General features: G+C 42.9%; 2 protein-coding genes across 2 annotated transcripts; both read left to right on the forward strand.

The window, feature by feature from the left end:
• The first annotated feature begins 867 nt into the window (after positions 1-867).
• Positions 868-9,208, forward strand: LOC108243037 (nuclear factor 7, brain-like). The gene is made up of 6 exons (XM_017428219.3): positions 868-1,781; positions 2,150-2,245; positions 4,985-5,218; positions 5,934-5,956; positions 6,347-6,462; positions 6,823-9,208. Exons 1-6 carry the CDS (start codon positions 873-875, stop codon positions 7,395-7,397), a joined length of 1,953 nt encoding a protein of 650 aa, XP_017283708.2. The 5' UTR covers positions 868-872; the 3' UTR covers positions 7,398-9,208.
• Positions 9,209-12,319: 3,111 nt separating this feature from the next.
• On the forward strand, positions 12,320-20,928 carry LOC108243056 (calcium-binding protein 2-like). The gene is made up of 7 exons (XM_017428251.3): positions 12,320-12,416; positions 12,993-13,271; positions 18,962-18,992; positions 19,077-19,211; positions 19,327-19,436; positions 20,409-20,556; positions 20,641-20,928. Exons 1-7 carry the CDS (start codon positions 12,333-12,335, stop codon positions 20,664-20,666), a joined length of 813 nt encoding a protein of 270 aa, XP_017283740.1. The 5' UTR covers positions 12,320-12,332; the 3' UTR covers positions 20,667-20,928.
• Positions 20,929-22,265: the final 1,337 nt, after the last annotated feature.

The raw sequence follows: 22,265 nt of genomic DNA on the forward strand, positions 1-22,265 counted from the left end.
TTCTCACACATTTGTACGTTTCTTATCTAACCCACGGTGAGAAGATGAGATTCAGATACGTTTATAAATGCCACAGAAGCACTACGATGTGGAATTAGATCAACCTATTTGTGGTGCACCGGGTTTTATTAAGTAGTTCTTCCTGTAAAGCGAAAAGAGTTCAGCTGTTTTGCCATAAACACTCAGTCTGTTTGACTTTTTTACCCTTTACTGAAGATAGATCATGTATCAGGACAACATATAATCTGCAACATTAAAATTAGGATGACTCTCAGCTACTACCACATCAAATTTCAGCTCAATATCTGTGAAACTGACTGAGTTGTGAATTAGCTGTGGCGGCCATCCTGAATCGGATCGACTCCAAGAGGCAGTCAGTTGTAGACCTACATCCTGTGATTACTTTCTGAAAGCTTCATTAAAACCAACCCTGTGGTTCATGAGATATTTTGCTAACAGACAGATGGTTGACTCCAGCAGTTAATGTTGAGGTTCAGAATGAATGACTCTCAGCTACCACCACACCAAGTTTTAGCTCGATATCTGTAAAACTGACTAAATTAGAGCCAATGTTTGTCTCTTTTAAAGCCAGTTGGCTGTGGCGGCCATCTTAAATTGGGTTGGCTCCAAAAGATGTACAGTTGTAGATGCACACCCAAAGATTATTCCCTGAATGTTTCACTGAGATCTGCCCTGCGGGTCAGAAGGTATTTTGCTAACAGACACGCAGCAAAAAAAAATAGTTATTGGCAACATTTTAAACACGAACCCTGTTTCATCTGTTAGCGCTCAGAGGATGTGTTGGGGGTCAGTCTCAACTACTACACCAGATTGTAGGTCAGTATCTGGAAAACTGACTGAATTAGAAGCATATGTGTGTGTGTGTGTGTGTGTGTTTTAGGTCATGTGGTGGCATGCTCGAATCGCTCTTTTTTCTTTTTTTGTTTCTTTGTATCTTTAGTTTTTTTTCCCCTTCACTCTTTCCAAGAAAGTCTCTCCTGCGCCCGCGGGCTGAGGTCGCGCGCCTCCTGCCTGGATGGATCCATGGATCGGCTCCTCTGCGCAGCTGCGCGCAGCTTGTCCCCGCTTGTCTTCCGTCTTCAGCCCGCCGCCGCCGGCCCCGGACCACTCCCTTTCTGTCGGCGCAGACGGAACAAGCCCGGCCTTCACCTTCTCCTCCTCCTCCTCCCCACTTCTCCTTCTCCTTCTCGCCACCAGGCAGGACCGTCATGAGCGCGGAGGACTTCATGGCCGAGGCCAGCGCGCTCGAGGAGCTGCAGTCCGAACTCACGTGCCCGGTGTGCCTCGAGCTGTTCCGGGACCCGGTGATCCTGGAGTGCGGGCACCACTTCTGCCAGGTGTGTATCGTCCAGTGCTGGGAGGCCAAGGCGGACGAGACCTCGAGCTGCCCCAAGTGCAGGAAGTCGTGCGCCCGGAAGCTCAGACCCAACTCGCTGCTGTGTAACGTGGTGGACAGCGTGCGCAGGGCGCGCGCCGTGGACGCGGCAGCCGCCTCCGCCGCGGGGACGTCCGGGTGGGACCAGCAGGGCTTTCCCGACTGGAGCCAGATGGAACGGGAGCCCGGGACCAGCATGAGCAGCGTGGCGTCGTCCACCGGACACTGGCCGCACCTGGTCCTGGACATGTGCGAGGAGCACGAGGAGAAGCTGAAGCTGTACTGCGAGGACGACCAGCTCCCCATCTGCCTGGTGTGCGGCATGTCCCGGGAGCACAAGACCCACAACGTCATCCCCATCACAGAGGCCTTTGACAACTACAAGGTACCCCCCTTGCCAACACTAATCCACGTCTGCCATGACAACATGGCAAAGGAGGTGCTTACCGGGTAAAAGAGGCACCAGATTTCAGGTTTCTGCAGCATACAAGTGTCTCCTCAGGTGTTGGGTTTCTCAGAGAGCTGCTCCCTGTCTGCTGGTGCAGCAGCAGGAATTCGGCAGGCCTGTGTGAACGCCTCCAACTCGGCTCGCTGTCAGCCTCAGACCTGACCCCGGCCTCTGTGTGTCCTGACATGTTTCGCTGAATTCCTGATCAGATTCCCCCATGTTTCTAAAGGTTCTAGTTAGGATTTTTTACCCGGGACAAACAAATGTGGGTTTTCTTCCTCAACGTTTTCTCGTTGGGCCGACAGGACAAGCTGTGCCTGGCTCTGGAGAGGGTCCAGCTGCAGACGGAGGACGCCACGCTCTTCCAGAAGCAGACCAACGACAAAATCCTCCTCATTAAGGTAAGGACACGACCGCTCCTCACACACGGCCTGTTAGAGCTTGAAGGACGTGTTGGGGGACGTCTCTCAGCTACCACCACACTAAGGTTTAGCTCAGCGGTGGGCAACCCTGGTCCCCGAGGGCCACCGTCCTGCATGTTCTACTTGTTTCTCTGCTCCAACACCTGATTCAGAGGTTAAATCACCTCTGCAGAAACCTGTTAATCAAGCACTGATTAGAATCAGCTGTGCTGGAGCAGAGGAACAAGTAAAACTCGCAGGACGGTGGCCCTCGAGGTCCAAAGCTGCCCACACCTGGTTTAGCTCAGCATCTATAAAACTGACTGAGCTATGGCCCATCTGTGGCGAGTACATCAGTTGTAGATGTGAATCCAGTGATTACGTCCTGAGAGGTTCATTAACCGTCATCATGAGATATTTTGCTAACAGACAGACAAACACACAACCCTTCCACAATGGTGCTGTTTTCTCTGTGTCTATACGTGTGGCGGTTGTCGACGCCCGGCTGCATTCCTCCACCTTCGCATGTCTGACGCAGAGGACGGCTCGTCCCGCGGGTGACGGCCGGCCGCTGACGCCACAGCTCGCTGCTCTCTGTTTTCACGGGACGGTTGGAACGAGCACGCCGGCTTCTGTTTGCCTTTGTCGCTCACACCCACACACACACGCACACACATGTGTGTGTTTTGGTGCTTTCTGTTACTACAAGCTGCCTCTTTTCCTTCCTGTCTGACGTGGCGGCCCGGGCGTCTTGCTGCCTGTTTGACCCACTTTAAGTGCAGATTCACAGATTTTCACTTCTCGCTCTGCGCCTGTTCGACAGGATGTGGAGGAGCAAAGTCGAGCGGAAGTTCGGCGAGTCTTTATCTGCAGGTTTCTCTCGCTCTGTGTTTGTTTTTATTTATCATCCTTTGTTGGAAATTACCTCAAATCCACGGGAACGCTGCGTGTTAAAATCAAATACTTAATATTAGAGGCTTTTGTTGTCATTTTGACAGCTGGTTTTGTTTTTGTCTTTGAAGTTTTATACTATAAGTTAAAAAAAAGTTCATTACTGTTAAATGTAACTCTGGCTGAACAAAGCCAAAGCTGATGATTGAAAAGTCATAATAATTAGTTTTCTTTTTGAGAAAACAAAAAGAGAAACCAACCATGAAGTGCTTTTAAGTGTTTTAACCATTTAGATCAAACATGTTAACCAGGTTTTTATCTCATTCGCTTTAAATTGGAATGAAGAAAATTATATAAACAACAACAACAACAACAGAACAAATAAATGTCAGATTTTAGGCTCTGATTGTCTTCATGCAGGGGTTCAGATTGTGACTGAACGCTGAGGAGACTGGTGAGCTCTTCTCTCTACTCTACTTTTTACATTTCAACCAAAGACAGACACGAAATGTCCAGCTGGCTCCCAGTCAGCTTTGAACGGGAACCGCAGCGATGGCGAGGGGAAGGTTTTTTTAATCGCTTTACAGCAGAAATAAGACGGACAGGGAGTGCACGTAGGCAGTAGTTCGGCCAGTGTTAGTTTTAGGAAGGAATGCAGGTTATTAGATTAAATAAGTGGAAACGTGAACTTTAACTGAGGTCAAATGCTTTAAATAATTCTCTAAATTTCAATAAATTTAGAGAATTAAAAAGAATTAAAAAGGGAAAAATAAAAAGGAACTGAGTGCAGCTTGGGTCTAAACAGCAAAATCATTTTCGTCTTTTTGGGATTTTTTTTTCAGCTTCCAGTTTGTCTTTGTTTAGTTTAGCTGACGCAGTAGTTTTAGCTCAAAGAGACAAATATTTTCTCCTGGAACTGGAGGAAATGAAAGCAGAGATAGGACGAAAAAAAAACAAGACGGGGTTTTTGCACTTTAAACACAACCCTGAATGAAGCCAACGTTTAGCATAAAAAATTCATTTTTTATTATTATAAATAAAGTGGCGAAAGGCAATAAGGTTTTTGCCTCTGTGTGTGTTCGTTTTTGTCTGTATTGTTGGTGAAATATCACAAATCCTTCGGCGGATTGGAATGAAACTTTAAGGAAGTAATCTGTGGACGTACATCTACAAGTTATAAACCTTTGGAGGCAAATCAGTTCAAGATGGCCGCCACAACTGAGCCTAGAAAACACAAAACTGGATTCAACTCAGTGACTTTTTTTACATTAGTTGAGCTAATATTTGCCGTGGTAGTAGCTGAGAGTCATTCGTTGGAGGAGACTGCACGTGGGGTTTTTTTACACAAAAATACAGAAAACACACACACAACGATATCTAAGATAATCTAAATGAAAACATGATAAAGTTAAAAGTAAACTAAACTAAAAGGAACGGGACGGCTAACTAAGAGTACCGAAGGACAGCTAAGAGTTAAAAACATTTTAATATTAGGCCAGCGTGACAAGAGCTAATCTAAATGAAGTCATGAAAACACACACAACAATTAAAGTTAATCTAAACCATGAATCTAATTAAGACATAAAGGTACAGAATAAAACTTATTTAAAACAAGTCATACTAAAGATAATGTGAGGTAAACCAAACTAAGATATAATGAAACTGAACTAGGATTTAAAAACCTGAGTTGATCAGACATGTTAGGATGTTGGATGTTAGGATTGTTTGTGTTGTAGTTATGCATTTTGGGACATTTAAACAGCCAACAGAGTTCAGTTTATCTGACCCGCAGCCTCGTTGCTTTCGGCTCTTTCCGTCTCGGTGACCCGGCTCTTCGGTGTGTTCCAGGAGCGAGCGGGAGACCTGGAGGAGCAGGTCACCGCAGAGTTTGCGCGCCTGAAGGAGTTCCTGTCGGGGGAGGAGGAGCGCATAAAGGAGACGCTGCAGAAGGAGAAGGAGGAGAAGCTCGGCCAGCTGGAGGAGGCCCTCACCCAGGCCACGGAGCAAATGAGCCAGCTGGAAAGTGCCGCCGAGAAACTCCAGGTCAAACTGAGAGAGCAAGAAAACCCCGAGCAGCTGAAGGTGAGCTAAAAGCTAAATGCTAGCTAATATTAGCAAAGATCTACCTCAAAGTTCAAAGCAAAATAGTAACTATAAATTAGAAGTGGCTAAACACTAGCTTAAAAGGTAAAAGTAAAAAAATTCAGCTAAAAGTAGCAAAAGGCTAGCTAAAAGCTAAAGTAACAAAAGTGTAGCTGAAAGCTAAAAGGATCAAACTGCCAACTAGAAGCTGAAAAGATTGGCAAAAGGTTTAAAAAGGACAAATGTAAGCTAAAAGTAGCACAACACTACCCAAAGGCACCAAAGGATGAGCTAAAAAATAGCAATCAGCAGAACAGCAAAATCAGAAAGCAGATTTGAGAGAGAACAATGTTTCTGAAAGAACTAAAGAGATCTCAAAATATCTGGAAACAAAGTCAAATATTTTGAGAAGTATAAACAAAAGCCAAATGTGAGAACCCCCATCTCCTGAATGAGCTGAACGTTTTCATATATAAATGACTTTAAAGCAGAAAGTATGCAGAAGTAGTTAGATTACAAAAACCACACAGACAAATAAAAACCCAGGAAAACAACAGTGTGAATGTTGAGTCACAGGAATAAATCATGGTTTAATAATGAAAGCATATCAGATCCCAGAGAATATTACAATGATTTGATTCAGAGATGGTATCTGTCTGCGTGTTCCGACAGAGACAGGAGGGATTTGTAACTACTTGATCTGTTCTCTTTTCAGGGAATCAAAGATTTCATTGGGCTGTGAGTATCACTTACCTCCTACCTGAATACTTCAGAGTTTCTGATTTGTGTTGAATTTTTGGGTAATTTCCTTTCTGGAGTTGTGACCTAATCAAGTGTCACAAGAGGCTGTTTTGTAATCAGTCATAAGTCAGACTGCAACAGGATGTGATGGTATCTTTGTGGTCTTGTGACTCATTTTCATCACATGGCAGCTGATGGCACCCAGGAAGCCGAAAGACTTAACCAGAAGAGCTTTAACAGCTTGGCTTCAGATTCATTTAAACTGTGCAAGATAAAAGTTTCTGCAGCTTTCTTGGTTCGCAAATTTCCATTAGTCATCATAAATGGCGGAAAAGAAAACGTAAGCACCTCAAGGACTGTTTTTTTTTTTTTTTTTTTTTCTTTCAGGGCTCAGACCCTGTTTGAGCGCCCCCCAGAGGTTAGTTCTGATCTGCAGTCGGGAGAATTCCTGGGACCTTTGCAGTACAGGACCTGGAGGAAAATGAGCTCCATTTTTCAGCCAGGTATGAAAACACACACACACACACACACACACACACAGTGCAGTTAGAAATATCCCGACTTTATCACAGATACTTTCAGCTCTAAATTAAGTGTCATTTAATTGGTTTCAGACAACTTAACCAGACTTTTAAAAGCATGCAGAATATAAAAACAACACCACAAAAGGCGGGCGACTATGTAATTATCCCCAACAACTACCAACAAATCACGTCAGATTAAAGTTTCATCTGTATTCTTTCATTAATCTGTAGCTGAACTTCTTATTTGTTCTCGTTTTATGACCATTTCACGAAATTAAACACTCAGTTCGCGTCAGTCCTTTTCTAACTCCTTTTTCCTTCTTCTTCTTCTCCTCCCAGCCATCTCAGCGGTGACCCTTGACCCAGACACGGCCTACCCCTGCCTTTGGGTGTCTCCCTGTCGCACCAGCGTCCAGGTGGGACGAATCCAGTCCAACCTGCCCAACAACCCCGAGCGCTTCACCCGCTACAACATCGTCCTGGGCTCCGAGGCCTTCTCCTCGGGCCGACACTACTGGGAGGTGGAGGTGGGCAAAAAGACGGCATGGGGTCTGGGCGTGGCCCGGGCCTCGGTCAACAGAAAGGACGAGATCAGCCTCTGCCCGGACGACGGTTTCTGGACCCTGGTGCGGCGGGACGACGGCAGCGGCGCCAGCGAGTACGAGGCCTGCACCGACTCGGACGAGAACTTGATATATCCGCCAAGCCACCCGAAGAAAGTGGGGGTCTACTTGGACTACGAGCGCGGCGAGGTGTCGTTTTACGACGCCGGGGACATGGGACACCTCTTCACCTTCTACAACGCGAACTTTGAGGAGCCTCTGTACCCCTACTTCAATCCCTGGCCAATCATTAATGGACAGAACCGGGAGCCGCTCACCGTCGTAACGCCACACTGGGGATCATCTGCTTAAACCGTAACAGGAGACCCGGGCTAATGAACTCTGATGGACGGATCTCGTGTCTGTCTGACAGAGACTTTCAGGCTGTGTAACACTGAACTTTATGAAGATGAGCTTGGTAATAACCGGGGAACAAACAGCAAGAGGACCTAATAAATAAAAACGGCACTTTAAGGAACAGGAAGGTCAAAATCCAAGACAAATAAATATTTTCTGTGTAGCCAAAAACCTGATCTGTTCCTTCGTTCTACGGGTCGACTTTTGTTCAGGGAAGACCCAAAATCAGCTGGTAGCTGCGGGTCTCTGTTCCAGTCCACATCCGCTCACAGTTCAGCTAATTTCTGCAACAAAACAACAAAAAAATATATGCCATTTAAGTGCATTTAAAGTGCTGGAGTCTGCCTCCATTCTGTGGCCCACCTCCACCACAACTTCCTGTTTTTATGTCACGGATGTGTTTTTGTTTAATGTCTCAAACAGGTCTCTGCACATCATCTAAGCATCTATCCATCAATATGACACACTGTAATTATTTATTATATTATTTATTTTGAATCAATTCTGCACGTGCTAAGTCCACACTGGGACGTTGTATGTTTGGTAATTTACGGCTAATAAGGGGTCCAAAGCAAACAAGGTGCTTTCTTCTTTGTTTTTGTTTGTTTTATTATTACTTGTCAGTGTTTATTGAATTTGTTAAAAGTAAGAAACAAATTCATTTCTTCCATCCATCCATTAACATTGTGTCCATGAGGTCAGGGTCAGGGTTGGAACGAAGGCGGACCAGTAAATAAAAGATCTTTGCCTTATAGTGCAGCTTCTTCTTTACCTCGTCAGACCGGAGCAACGCCCCGATTACTGCAGAATAAACTCCGATCTGTCGATCCATTTCTTACTGAAGATTTTTCAGATATTAAGTTCTTTTTTTTTTGTACTGCTAAGGTCTTAAGATTCAATAATTAATAATTTTGTGAGATATTTTTGATGTTTTAAGTTTTGTAGCGTAACTAACAACAAAACACAGATTTAAAACTATTTCACACCCATCCCTGTCACTTCTATGATAATCTGAAAAGTCAAGATATTAGATTTAGATAGGTTGCATTTCTCCCCACCTTTACATTCGTCCAACACTAATTTCCTAAAATGAATTGTACACTTTCTTTTTGTTAAGATGCCAGTGAACTCTGTGTCAATACTTGGATTTTGAGTTATATTATTAACATTAAATGTTCTTCTGAGGTTGTTGCTGGTTTGGTTTATTCCACCAGAGGGCCACCAAAACGAACGCTGAACGCAGCATCACTTAGTTAAACAAAGGTTTTTATTTTTAGGCTTCAATAACTTCATAAAGAGTTCTCATCCTGATGTAGTGATAAATTATTATTCACTTATTAGATGGACAATCAATGATTGAAGGTGTCAGCAAGATAATAAACACAATATATAAATATATATTCATAGAGGGGAAAAATAAGGAGGGGGTTCTATCTTGTTTTTTGGTTTAAAAAAACCGTTTTGCATTACATAGTTACTTACATACAGGTTATTTGTTAGCACAGATAGTTTCAGCAGCAGCTAGCTGTAGCACATCCACTGTAAAGTCTCAACTGACATCATTCCCAGATTCCTGTTGGGACTTCCAGGCCAGGAAAAACTGCAAAACTTTTGACTTTGAGGATTGTCGCAGTTGATTTTTTTTTCCCAACTTGGAGCTCAAAAACCTTTGGCTTCTGGGTTCAAATAGAGCACGCCTTTCATAAATCAGAAAATTTTGTAACCTGGTTTAAAAAAAAAAACCAAACATTTACTGCTGTTGACACCTTTGTTTCATTTCACACCTTTTGTTTGTACATTGTTATTGAACATGCGGCGTAAAAAATGTGAAACGTAAAAATTGCTTTAGTGGGGGAGTAAAAAAAGCTACTTTTATGAAATCTAATCAAACTAAATGAGCTTTTGTACTCAAAATCTGTCGAGCTAAATCAGCAGTCGGTTGCTCATTGGGGCCCCCTGCTGGTGTGGAGGTCCCGTTGAAGACGCGTCATTTTTGTCTTGTTTTAAACAAGAAGGAAACCCCTAATTTTAGAGTTTTAGCTCCGGGTTTTAGGCCTGTAAATACCCTTTTGCTTGAGATAATTATTTGATTAGCTGTGTCGGAGTTTGGTGTTTACTTGTCACGGATACCCAAAGTCATTGTCTACTTAAGCTGGGTTAATGAGTCTCTTTGTGCCAGCTGAGAAACTCAGTAATGTGTGACTACAGTTACAAGCCAAATAAGTAATGAGAATCAGTCTGACGCAAATAAAACTTATCTGCTGCTTAATTACCCTGTGTCATCTGCCTATACATTAGTAATAGACTGCGGATAGATAATTGGATATTAGAAAAAAAAAGGCTGATTAATGGGAGGGAACACAAGCTTCGCCTGTTTGTTTCGTCTTGAGGGGACAGAGATAAGAATAAAAAAATAAATAAATTTTGGTAACGCCCTCTGAATACATTCGACCTCGTTTCCCTGATAAGATCATTAATCCTTTCCCTTTGCGGCGACAGCTCGCCTCCTAAAATACGACCACTATTTCAGGCCTTCTGTCACTTCTGTAATGGATCTCTCCTCCGCCCGTGGACAGGGAATCTGTCGCTGAGCTCTCATCAATGATCCATGAGGAAAGAAAAAAGGGGGGACTGAGAGATGGGAGTCCAAGGTGATCAATGGAAACCTCATTAGGAACTGGAGAGAAGGCAGAAGCTGTACATTATCAGCAAATATTTAATGCATGTTAACAGGCTGATGATGCTGATTGATGGGAGAGGAGGGCTGAAGGGAGGAATAGGGACCAAAAAAAAAAGAAAAAGTGAAATGCTTCATTAGTTCAAAGCTGCCAAATACCTTTCCTGCCGAGCGAAGCGCAGATAAATTAATAGGAGCTCTGATTAATAGAAACCTGATGCTTTTAGTGGAATTAGTTGCTTCAGACCAACGCTGTGAAGCTCAAAAAAACACGGCCCTCCCAGAAAACCAAAAAGCGCTGGTCTAAAAATAGAGGCCGGCGGCGACACATCCACCTGTGTTGTGCCTGCGTGCGAGGCCAGATTATGCACGCGGGACAACACCGAGGTGATGGGTTTCCAGCTGGACGAAAGCCTTTCATCGCTGCTCCCTCCTCCATCCCTCCTCCACCCCTCACACAATGAAGGTCTGACCCGGGCACTGCAGGGGGAAAAAAACAACAACAACAACAACAACAAAAATCCCATTTGTGTTCCAACAAGGACAGGAGATTGACGATGTAAAGGCTGAGCGAAGGAGAGCGATAAGGATTACTGTCAGAGGGAGATGATGGTGACTTAAAAATAAAAAAATCCAAACAAAAAGGGCGAGAAGAACTCATGCAGTGACGGGCCGAGCACTCCTGAAGGATGTCGCCTGACCTAAAGACCTAAAACTGCCTTTTAATGAGAAGTAATGGAATTACAGCAGTTTTGGTCAAACCTTGCAAATAAAATCGCATGTTAATGTCTCATGCTCACAATATGTGCTGTAAAACACTCCCAGCTACAACCTCACCAAGTTTCATCTCAGAATCTGTAAAACCGACTGAGTTACAGCCATTTTTGTGTTTGATACTGTTGACTAGCTGTGGCTGCCATCTTGAGTTGGATTGACTCCAACAGGTAATCAATAGTAGGTGAACACCTAATGGTTGCATTCTGAGATTTCCATTAAAATCTGCCCAAGGGTTCATGAGATATTTTGCTAACAGACAACTACTCCAGCAGTTTTAAGAAGCACAGACGTCACACGAGTAGTGTTCAGCATTTGTTGGGGATGTCTCTCAGCGACCACCGTGTTGAGTTTTTGCTCGAAATCCGACAAGAATTAATGAGTTATAGACATGTTTGTGGGCTCTGAGTTCAAGCGACTGTGGCGGCCATCTTGAATTGGGTTGGCTTCAAAACCTAATCAGTCAGAGACACACGTCCAGTGATTGTTTCCTGCAAGTTTCATTAAAATACGTCCAGTAATTCGTGAGATATTTTGCTAACAGACAGACGGAGTCGACCTGAAAAAGTTGACGCCTAAAATTTTGAACAAACATCTCACACAATCGGTCGGTGCTTCAGTTTATCTGTTGGGGATCTGTGACGGCTACTACCACACCAAAGTTTAGGTAAATATCTGCAAAATTGAGCAAATTAGAACCATTTTTGTGTTTTCTATAGTTAATTGGCTGTGGCGGCCATGTTGAATTGGGAGGACTCCATAAGGTAATCACCTGTAGATGAACATCCAATCATGACTTCCTGAGAGTTTCAGTAAAATCCAATCAGCGAGTAATGAGATATTTTGCTAACAGACACACAGAGCCAGAAACAGCAAGGTGCAGGGGTGGCTCGAGGAGGAAGGCACAAAGGCAACAAGAGAAGTGTTCACCTGTAGATGAAGGAAGGGAAGGAGAGACAGAGGTCGACATGTTAGAGGTAGATAACGCGAGGGAGGTGAAGTTCAGGGAGGGGTGTAGGGTGTCATCCGAGGGATCAGGAGATAGCCGGCGGGGCCAGAGGGGCAGGAACTCAATCCCGGAGCCAAGACGGAGTGATGATGATAAAAAGCTGCTCACCTGAGCGCGCCTGAAGGCACTCAGGAGCAGAGGGGGGAAGAAAAAGGGCCCCAGAAAGGAAGGAAGGAAGCAAGGAAGGAAGGGAAAAAACATCCCTCCGAACCCCTCTGACCTCCCCAACACAGTTTGTCAGTTTTTTTTTTATTTTATTTCTTTTGTTTTTGTCACTTTTTTTTCCTCTCTTTTTGTGTCACATTAGAGTCAAACCCGAAGCGGAGCCGCCGCGGAGCAGAGAGGGAGGCGAAGCCAAGAGGAGCCGGCGAGGGAGGGGGAGGAAGGGGGGAAGGGGAAGGGGGGAGAGCGCGAGTCTGCCGCAGCCAACATGTTCATGCTCATTCGAGAGCCGTCCGCCGGAGGAGGCGGTGCCGCGGCGATGAGCGCGCCACAGGAGAGGACCCCGAAACAGGTGTGTGTGTGTGTGAGTGTGTTTCTATGGCTGCATGTCGGCGTGTTTGGATCTGTTATATCATCTTCATCTGCCCGTGTGTGAAGCTTTTCTTCGACTTTCTCTTATTTTGCGTTTTTACTGCACGTTTCTGAGGAGATGTCAGTAGATGGGTGATGATGATAATGATAATGATGATAATGATGATGATGGTGATGGTTATGATATTTATGATGATGATGATGATGATGGTGGTGATGGTGATGATGATGGTTATGATATTTATGATGATGATGATGATGATGGTGGTGATGGTGATGATGATGGTTATGATATTTAAGATGATGATGATGATGGTGATGGTTCCTCTAAATGGAAGTCAAGACGATGCTGAATCATCTGTAACTCAAAATGAATAAAAAAAATAAAAAATTCTTCATTTTAGATGATAAAAGAAGAGCTGTTTTTGTTTGAAAGACTCTGTTAATGTGTTGAAAAAGTATATCTAATAAAGTTGTATTAAATTTTACAGTGAATACTTCAGTTATTTCAGTGCAAACACAACAACAAAGTGTGTGTGTGTGTTCGTCTTGACAGGTTCAGGCTGCCATCAAGAAGAAGATGGAGAAGAAGAAGAAGAGAAGCCTGGAGCAGGGGGGAGTTGCCGGTGACGCTCAGAGCGCGGCGGGCCCCCCGCCGCCCCAGAGGGGGCAGAGAGCCCGGCCCGCACCCCGGGCTGAGGACAGCGCGGCCCTGGAGGAGAAGCTGGAGGAGATGATGGAGGGGCGGCAGAGGAGAGGCGCGGAGGCCGAGGCAGCGGCGGAGGAGGAGGAGCCTGTGGACCTGCTGCCTATGGTGCACTCGGTGTTCGGACAGGTAGGGCTGGAGCCCCCTCCCCCCCTGCAGAAAATCGTGTTGTGCGTCACTGTGTGGTTCTCCTCCATCGAGTTCTCCGGCTGATTGAATGATGGAAACCCTGCACCTCCCCCAGTGTGAATTATAAACTCGTCTCCCTCTCACCCCTGACCTCTGACCTCCGAGGCCTCAGAGCAGAGGCTCCTAAAGCCACTTCCTCTTTGGCCCCCTCTTTAAAGCTGCAACCTTCAGAGGACAAAAACAAAAAAACCTGCGTCCGATATTGCGTGTCTGAGAAGGTCTAAGCTGCTGAACTTTGAGAAACGTTATGAAAGTGTAACCCGTAACGGATACGGGCTGGAGATCCGGTGAGCTGCCCGTCTCTGGTGTCGCTCTGCGGCTCAGTGTCGGCCCGAGGCGACACACGACACGGCGGCAGGTGATGGCAAGCAACCGTGGGCCACTTTTACCTGCAGACATCTTTTATGACGTCTATGCTTTTTACCAAGCGTCTGGCTTAAAAGTCACATAAAAAAGGCCAGATTTTGGCTTAAAATATGTTGAAAATCCATTCAAAACGCTGCTTTTTACGCGTTCAAAGCAGCGTTCAATGACCAAAACGAACAAAAGACGGGGTTTGCTTAAATTTTGCAAGGCCCTCCCTGCCCATGCTTTTCTCATCCACTCAATTTAAACTTTCTAACTGCAGACCCCACTAATTCCTCACAGATCAGCTGGGCTGAAACAGACTGAGCTGTATGGTTGCAGTAGATGTGTGAATGAAAAGATACTGATTTTTAATAATACAAGCCTTAAGATTTAAAAACTTATATGAATCCAGACCCACTGATAGCAGAATGATGCCATAATTTATGGATACCAGAAGAAAAGATTCATTTTAACATAAAACAGGACTGAAATCCCTGAAAGAGTCAATACAGCACCTTTTACAGTTCAACTGCTTTGAACAGCTATGATCTTATGGTATTTTTACTACACTTGATCGATCAAAGACATGTACCAGGGATGACAAATGATTCTGAGGCAGAAAATAAAGCTGAATGTGATGTCAGCGCCGTCCCACTCACTCCGCGGTCGGCGCGAGTGGGAGGGATAAGTCAGGGAAGTCTGGAGAACAGAAGATCAGATCCGACTGACACGCGGGCGAATTATCGCAGGAAGATTAAAGTCGAGCGGAGCAGAACCCAAAGAGCGCTCGCCGAACCAAATGAAGGAAGACAGATGGCCAGCAGAAACTCGTCATGTCCTTAAAGTTGCATATCCCCCCCTCAAAACGAGCTTCACATCATTAATGAGCTACGAAACCCAGCAAACCTTCACGACAGGGCCTCAGAAACACAAACAGGGGTTTTCTGCACAAACCACTGTAATTATGGGATTAAATGAAATTATAAAAGTAATTCGGTGCTTTGTAAGCGCTGTTTCTTTAAAGCTGATGACTCTTGTTGCTGCCGTTTGCTGTATTTTATACATTTTGCTTTTGTACTGATTTATTATATTATTATGATGTTTAATTCAGTGTAATCTACAGTTTATGTTTTAAGAAACAATCTGATATTTGATGCAAGACAACAGGGTCTCATAAAGTACAGTATGACAAAGTACGTAACAATCCAAAACAATAAGCTACAATGTCACTAAATAAAATACAATAAGCGAAATATAACACAATACAATAAGATACTATATGATACAATGTTAAAAATACAATACAATAAAATAAACCACAATAAACATATTATATTATACTTTATTACTTGGGGAAATTTGATTTGGACTTAATATTGTCACGTTGGGTAAACCTCAAAGCTCAGCTCAGATGAATAAACTTCATATAAACGAGGGATGAGTCCTCTGTTCTCCACTTCCACTCGTCGTCTTCTTCTTCTTCTTCTTCTTCTTCTTCTTCTTCTTCTTCTTCTTCTTCTTCTTCTCTGCCGGCGTGTCTCTGTGATCCTGATGAGTCTGTAAACAACCCCAGCTGCCCTTCTAACCTCACGGCTCGTCTTTCTGACTCCAAACCCAAAAAAACTAAAAGCTTTTGGTGACTTCTGATATCTGTTGACATCCAACAGACCAAAGACCAAAAAATAAAAAATAAATAAAACAAAATAGTGTGATACAAAAATAATTTATAATAATTAACTTCCTTTTTTACATCTACATTTGCTTCATTAACTCTCCTTGTCATTACTTGAAAACTAACTAATGTAACTGACACCAGATCAGCACAAGATAGTTCCACCAATAATTTCTCTCCCTCTCCCTCTGTCTCTCTCTCACACACACACACACACACACACACACACACACACACAGAGAGTTCTATCTTGAGGACAAAACAAAGGACAGAGTCAAGTTGTTTACCTGAGAACCCCCCGCCTCTCGTATTACACATAATACCTTGTCTGAGTCTTGTGTCCATGCCAGTGTGTGTGTGTGTGTGTGTGTGTGTGTTGACATGACTGTCAGTGCTGATACTGAGGAAACAAGCATTTGAAATGTGATCAAACTAATCAAACTAGAACCCCAGTACCTTAAATAAACCTCTGGTAACCTGTGTGTGTGTAAGTGTGTGTGTGCGCCTCCTGGTGGGGGTCTGTGTTTGCGCGCACACACACACACAAAAACACACCCCGTCAGACGCCATCAGGAGGCTCTCATTAAGTGAGACCTTCAGTTAGAGAGAGTCCATCTGGTAATTAATCTGCGTGTAAAATGAGAGTTTATTGAAAGTGGAAAAACATTAATTTTTTGTGCTTTACTTCTGTTTTATGGTCTGGCTTCAACGGCTACAGCAAAACGAGGACAAATTACAAGTAAAAGTTGAATAAATAACACTGACTGCATCCTAATTAGAACTAAACGGAAGTCAAACGTTTCCATCATGGAGGGTGAAATCAGCCGGATCACCGATCTGAGTTACAAGTTAGACAAACTAACACAAGAAAAGCTTTTCTGTCAGTAAAGCAGCGGCGAAGCGATTTTAATCCTTTACAGAAACTTCAGATTCCCATGAAAACCCCAGGATCCTTTCAGCCGCAGCGAGTCAGCTTCGTACAGAGAAGCTTTTCCAAATTAAATTCCCTCAGAGACGATGAAATTAACGAGATTTTAAGGCTGAATCTGCCTGAAGTCCAGTGAAGTAAACACACCTGTCCTACACCAACCTCTGCTGGTGACTCCTGCTTCTTTCAGCAGACATTTAAAGAGGCAGAAAACAAACATAAATCATTGATATTTTACTCTGTTTTATCAAAATGCTGACTATGCTGGCACAATAATGTACATAATAACGCAGAAACCTCACCATCACAGGATGCTGATCATAGATATGATCAATTTCTAAACAGAAACTTACCAATAATAATAATAATGTGTTTGATTTATAAAATAAAGCCTCCATAAAACAGCACTAAGAGCACATTAATGCCTTCCCTGTTAAAAAAGAAACAAATTGAAGCTCAGTGTAACTGCGGTCAGATTATTTGTTTCCTCCTGAAAAATCCTCCAATCTTTACTTCAACAAAGAGGCCGAAGAGACAAAGCAACAAAAATGGCCTCCTTTATTTTTGTTTCCAGGTCAGAGCGAGAACAAAGTTACAGGATTAAATAGTTTAATCAAAACTGAACACCAGAGATTAAATCACAGCCGAATTACTCATCACTAATTTATCTGCTGAAAGAAATGAAGCATCAACAGATTTTAAGCACATATAACTAGCAGCTATTTTAATAAATGTGGCATTTATGGACGTTTAAATTAAACTAGCAATCCTTCTTCAAGGCCTACGGTCCTTCATCTTTGGCAAGTTTTCCTTTTTTTAAGTTTCAATCGGTGCCTGATGTTTGTTTTCACGTTACAAGCTGAGCTTCAACATCTGAGCCTCCAGGTTGCAGAAACATTTGATTCGAGCTGTTAAAGGAATCAAACTTATTATATCTGCAGGGTTTATACAAACTTTTCCAGCCTCCTCTCCTCCCTTCATCCTCGCCATCATTGCTCGGTCCTCTTTTAATCTGAACGTTCGAGATTAAANTAGTTGTTGGTGTGTGTGTGTGTGTGGGGGATTAAAAGCCCTGCAGGAGGAGAAAAGAGCGACGCCGCCTCTGCAATGAGACACAGCCGCTGTGAGAGGGAACAGCGGCTCTGATGGTTCGTTAATTTCATCAGAGCTCAGAAATAAGGGTGAAAACACAAAAGGAGGTTGTTGATCTGTGTGTGTGTGTGTGTGTGTGTGTGTGTGTGTGTGTGTGGGGGGGGGGGTTGGTGATGGGAAACTGCACCAAACCATCCATGATGGACAACCTGACGAAGGTAGGAGAAGCTTCTTTTTTTCACTAAATCCAAGAAAAAAATATGAAGTTGCCACTTTTAGATGAGGCTCTAACCTGCAAATACATCCCAAAACTGTTTCATTTAACTGTTGAATATCTGGAAAAAGCTTTTACTTCATATAAAACCCCCCGACTAGGATCAGAGTTTAACACTTTTTGCTCTGGGGGTGTAAAACCGTCCAAACATTGACCTGATTTCCAGAAGGATAAATTGATTTCTTTGACATTTACAGCACAAAGCATTTGACGTGTTCTTTTTTTAAAGTTTCCAAACACAAGAATCTGAAGAACAGAAAAATTCAACAAGATTTGCAGCTTGTGGGGAGTTTTTAAAGCGGCTGTGCGCTCTTATTCTGAAGGACTCAGTTTTGTTGCTGAAAGCTTTTGAGTGTTAGGAGACTGTGGATCTGCTGTGGTTTATAAAGTATGTCCACATTTTTTAAGTGACTTTTAGGCACCCATGACCAAACATTTTCTCGTTCATCCTTAGATGAGCTTAAAATCTGTTTGAAGGAACTGTTCTGTTTGCCCCGTTGTTTTAAAACTGACTTTCCTCCATCGTCAGGGGCGTTCTGGTGAAGAACTGGGCTCTGCTCAGACGCTCCAGTCAGTTCGTTTTCATCCTGACCCTTCATCACACCAGATCCGTCCTCCCCCTCCTCCTCCTCCTGTCATCCATGCTCTGCGTCACAGAACCAAACCCCCTCCGGCCGACTTCAATGGAAACTCATTGATATCTTTGTGATTGCTGATAATCTCCATCAAGTGAAGCAATCTTTAAAAACAGCTAAAAAAAGAAGTATTAAATCAAGGATATAAAGTCCAGAGACTGCTGTGAACTTGATTTGTTTTTGTTCACTGAGAAAGAAAAAAATTAAAGGCTGAAGATTAAATGACATGAATTAAATCAACTAAAATAGGGAGAACTAATTTTAAAAGATTTGACTTGTGTTGTTTCCACGAAGGTCTGGGTTGAAGTTTTACGCGTCTGTGTTTTAGTTTCTAATATTGCTTCATGTTGCAGTTTTGGGTAAAACTCCCTAGTTTCTTTAGATTTTGCTGTCATGTGAGCGAAATATGAAGTCAAAAAACAACAACAAAAAAGAAATCCCAGAAAAATCCCAGAAAGCCTGGAGATCTGCAGATCAGGACCTCTTTAGGAGATCATCTGAAGGTTTGGCTCCTTGGAAGCGAAACATAAAGAAATTGGAGTGACACTAAAAATACCAAAAACCTTCGTTCTTTAGTTTGTTTCGTTTTGAGCTCCTTAAGGAACGAGTCTGCAGCTGATCGCACCTGAAATATGTGAACGAGCGACACCTTAACGTGTTCAATGCGTCTCCCCCCGACAGGACAGAGAGCTGAGGCCGGAGGAGCTCGAAGGTGAGACGGCAGCGAGCGCACGCGCCGCACTTTGAGGGGCCCTGACCCGCCGCGCGTGACTAACCCGTTGTCGTTCTGCACCAGAGCTGCGGGAGGCCTTCGTGGAGTTCGACAAGAACAAGAAGGGCTACATCAGCCACAGAGACCTGGGGGAGTGCATGAGGACCATGGGGTACATGCCCACGGAGATGGAGCTGATCGAGCTGAGCCAGCAGATCTGTGAGTGGAGGACCGCTGCGCGTCAGAGGAGCACCATCCAGTTTGTTTTATTCTAACCCTGACTCTGTGTGTGTGTGTGTGTGTGTGTGTGTGTGTGTGTGTGTGTGTGTGTCAGCTGGAGGCAAGATCGACTTCGAGGACTTTGTGGAGCTGATGGGGCCCAAGATGCTGGCAGAGACGGCGGACATGATCGGAGTGAAGGAGCTCCGGGACGCGTTCAGAGAGGTCAGGGTCCACGCAGTGACACGCTCGCGCCACAGGAGGTCTCTGCAGAGGCACAGAAATAAGAGTTAACGACAAAACAAGGAGTCGTGAACAACGTGCAAATGATAAGGCTCACAAAAATTCCCATAAATAGTCTTTTTTTGTTCAGCTCCGGTTCACTGGGTTAGGATGACACCTTTAATATCTTATAATATCTTTGTGCAGACACATGGAGATGTTTTGTTTTATTCCTGGGCATAAAAACAAGCACGCTGACTTTCCTAAATCCTGTTTTGTTTTTTTTTTGCTTTTAAATGATACAAATGTAGCAGGTCCCATCTAATCATCTAAAGCAATGATTACCAAAGTTGGGGTCGGGACCCCAGTGTGGGTCACTCAACACCAAGTAGGGGTCCTTAGATAATCTCCAGATATCAACTTACAATAAAAAAAAAACTTTTTTATGCTATGTTTGCACCATATTCTTTACAAAAACTTGAAATACAAGTCCATAATGGATGTTAAGTCTGTTTGTGTTGTCATTATGTCCTTATTTTATAAAGTCGTTAGCATTTTTGGATGTTTAAACAGCCAACAGATGGGCTCACACCATTAATTACATCCACATTTTTCCTCTCATGCAATAATCTAAGACGTCTGCTGCGTTACAGAATATACAATGTATTTAAATTAAAAAAGCTCCAAAAACAATAAACACTGATGGGGATGCAGCTATGATTATTAACCTTATCAGAATTTAGGTTTTATTGAATAAATTAATTGATTAATTAATTTAAAAAAAAAAAACATGACTGGGATGTGAGCAGGTTTTACTTTACTGCCATCTGGTGGCGAAACGAAGAATCGCCATCATTGTTTGAGTCACCAAAGCCAGCAGAGTTACCTTCAAACTGGTGACTTTTCTCCATTTTTTTCTTGCACATTCCCTTTTAAAAACATGCTGTCCTTTCCCCCTCCCGGCCTCGTCTTCAGTTCGACTCTAACGGAGACGGTCAGATCAGCTTGATGGAGCTGCGGGAGGCCATGAAGAAGCTGATGGGAGAGCAGGTGACCAACAAGGAGATCAGTGAGATCCTGAAGGACGTTGACCTGAACGGAGACGGCCTGGTGGACTTTGAGGGTAAAACTTGAAGCTTCGGGGGGTTTTATTCGAAGGCCTCGGCCCGTGGTCCTCCTACTCATTCGTGTGTTTTTGCCTTTGCAGAGTTTGTACGAATGATGTCTCGGTGATCTGAGGTCAGACGGGCGGCCCTTCGGAGAACACGGCAGTGAACTTTACTTTTATTTATTGAAATTCTATTTTTCTATATTTCTCTGAAAGAAAGTGAAACACTTATGATCAGCTGTAAAACATATCAGCAGCTTTATAAATACAAGGACTGATTTTCTGTTGTTGTTTTTTTATGTATTTTTTTTAATATCTGTTTGTTTGTAGAGCATAAAACCGTCTTTAAAATACAAGAAGTTGTTTTTTTTTAAATAAACAAAATAACCCAAACCTGATGATTTATGTTGTGATGCACAAACACAAACTGAGGAGATTCAGCAACAAAAAATAAAAAATAAAACCTGAACGAACAGGAGAGGAGCTGCGAAGCTGCTGAGGACAGGCGGAGCTGCAGACCAGAAACAAAGCCTGCCGTCACCATAAGCTAAAAGAAGAAGACCACTAGCTAAAAGACAAAAGAAGCAAAATGCTCACTGAAAGTAACAAGAAAAGCTAAAAGCTAAAGTATCAAAGGTTAAAGTAAAAGTACCAAAATGTTAACTAATAGTAGCTAAAGGTTTCAAAAGGCTGACTAAAAACCAAAAGAAGCAGAACATAGCTACAAGCTGAAACTAGCAAAAAGCTAGCCAAAGTACCAAAATGATAGCTAAAAGCTAAAGTAGCAAAAGTTAGCTAAAAGTAACAAAATGCTAACTAATAGCAGCGCAAGGCGAGGCAGCTTTCAGCTCCTCAAGGCTTTTTACATAAACAATAAAAAAACTATTTGAACAAGGTGCAAAGAACAAAAAAAGCTTTAAAAGGCTGGATAAAAGCTGAAAGAAGCAGATGGTTGCTAACAGCTAAACTAAGTATCAAAAAAAGACAAAAATTGGAGCGGACTTTGATAAGAACGATGTTTGAGAGGGAACCGAGGAGGACTTCTACTGGGGAAATATTTATAAATAAAGTAAAATATTTCTGAAAAATGTAAAAGTTAGAAAAAAACAAAACAAAAGTGGCAGCAGCCATAGTTAGACTGACAAAAAAAAGTAGGAAACCATCAGATTCACACAAGAACTAAAACTCATGACAGGAACACAGAACAGACCTTAAAGGGCAGTTCAGAGCTTTAAAGAGGGGGTTTGTGGAAACGTTATTAACAATAAACATCTCACCTGTTGTAGATGGCACTTTGAGCTGACACATTAGAACCACTTAAATAAATAAGTTTTAAAATCAGAGGTGAGGTGTTGATAAAAAAGTCAAAAGCTTCAGTTTCTATATCTATTATATTATATTATATTATATTATATTATATTATATTATATTATATTATATTATATTATATTATATTATATTATATTATATTATGTGATCCACTTTTTTGTTTTTTTTATACACAGCATGTTTTTCCAGAAAATTATTTGATTTCCAGCTGTGATTCAACAAAAAATCACGTCATAAATTACATTTTTGTTCAGTCAAAGTCGCTGTTTTCTTTATAAAGAATTTCTCTTTTCATGAGTAGTTTTTTTTGTGAAGAAATCAAACAAACAACCATCTTTGAAATCAAGATTCTTCTTTTTATTGAAAACTTGGCCAGGATTCTGTACAGCAGAGGG

Source organism: Kryptolebias marmoratus, linkage group LG9 (genome assembly GCF_001649575.2).
Source record: "Kryptolebias marmoratus isolate JLee-2015 linkage group LG9, ASM164957v2, whole genome shotgun sequence".
In the NCBI taxonomy this organism is placed as follows: Eukaryota; Metazoa; Chordata; class Actinopteri; order Cyprinodontiformes; family Rivulidae; genus Kryptolebias; species Kryptolebias marmoratus.

What these genes read in the sequence shown, in the direction of transcription:
- LOC108243037 (XM_017428219.3), top strand. Translation starts at nt 873, where the DNA reads ATGTGTGTGTGTGTGTGTGTGTGTTTTAGGTCATGTGGTGGCATGCTC. An exon ending in AGGCCTTTGACAACTACAAG is followed by an intron (nt 1,782 to 2,149) that starts GTACCCCCCTTG and finishes TTGGGCCGACAG; the next exon opens with GACAAGCTGTGCCTGGCTCT. An exon ending in GAGCTCCATTTTTCAGCCAG is followed by an intron (nt 6,463 to 6,822) that starts GTATGAAAACAC and finishes TTCTCCTCCCAG; the next exon opens with CCATCTCAGCGGTGACCCTT.
- LOC108243056 (XM_017428251.3), top strand. Translation starts at nt 12,333, where the DNA reads ATGTTCATGCTCATTCGAGAGCCGTCCGCCGGAGGAGGCGGTGCCGCG. An exon ending in TGCACTCGGTGTTCGGACAG is followed by an intron (nt 13,272 to 18,961) that starts GTAGGGCTGGAG and finishes TCCCCCCGACAG; the next exon opens with GACAGAGAGCTGAGGCCGGA. An exon ending in GAGGCCGGAGGAGCTCGAAG is followed by an intron (nt 18,993 to 19,076) that starts GTGAGACGGCAG and finishes GTTCTGCACCAG; the next exon opens with AGCTGCGGGAGGCCTTCGTG.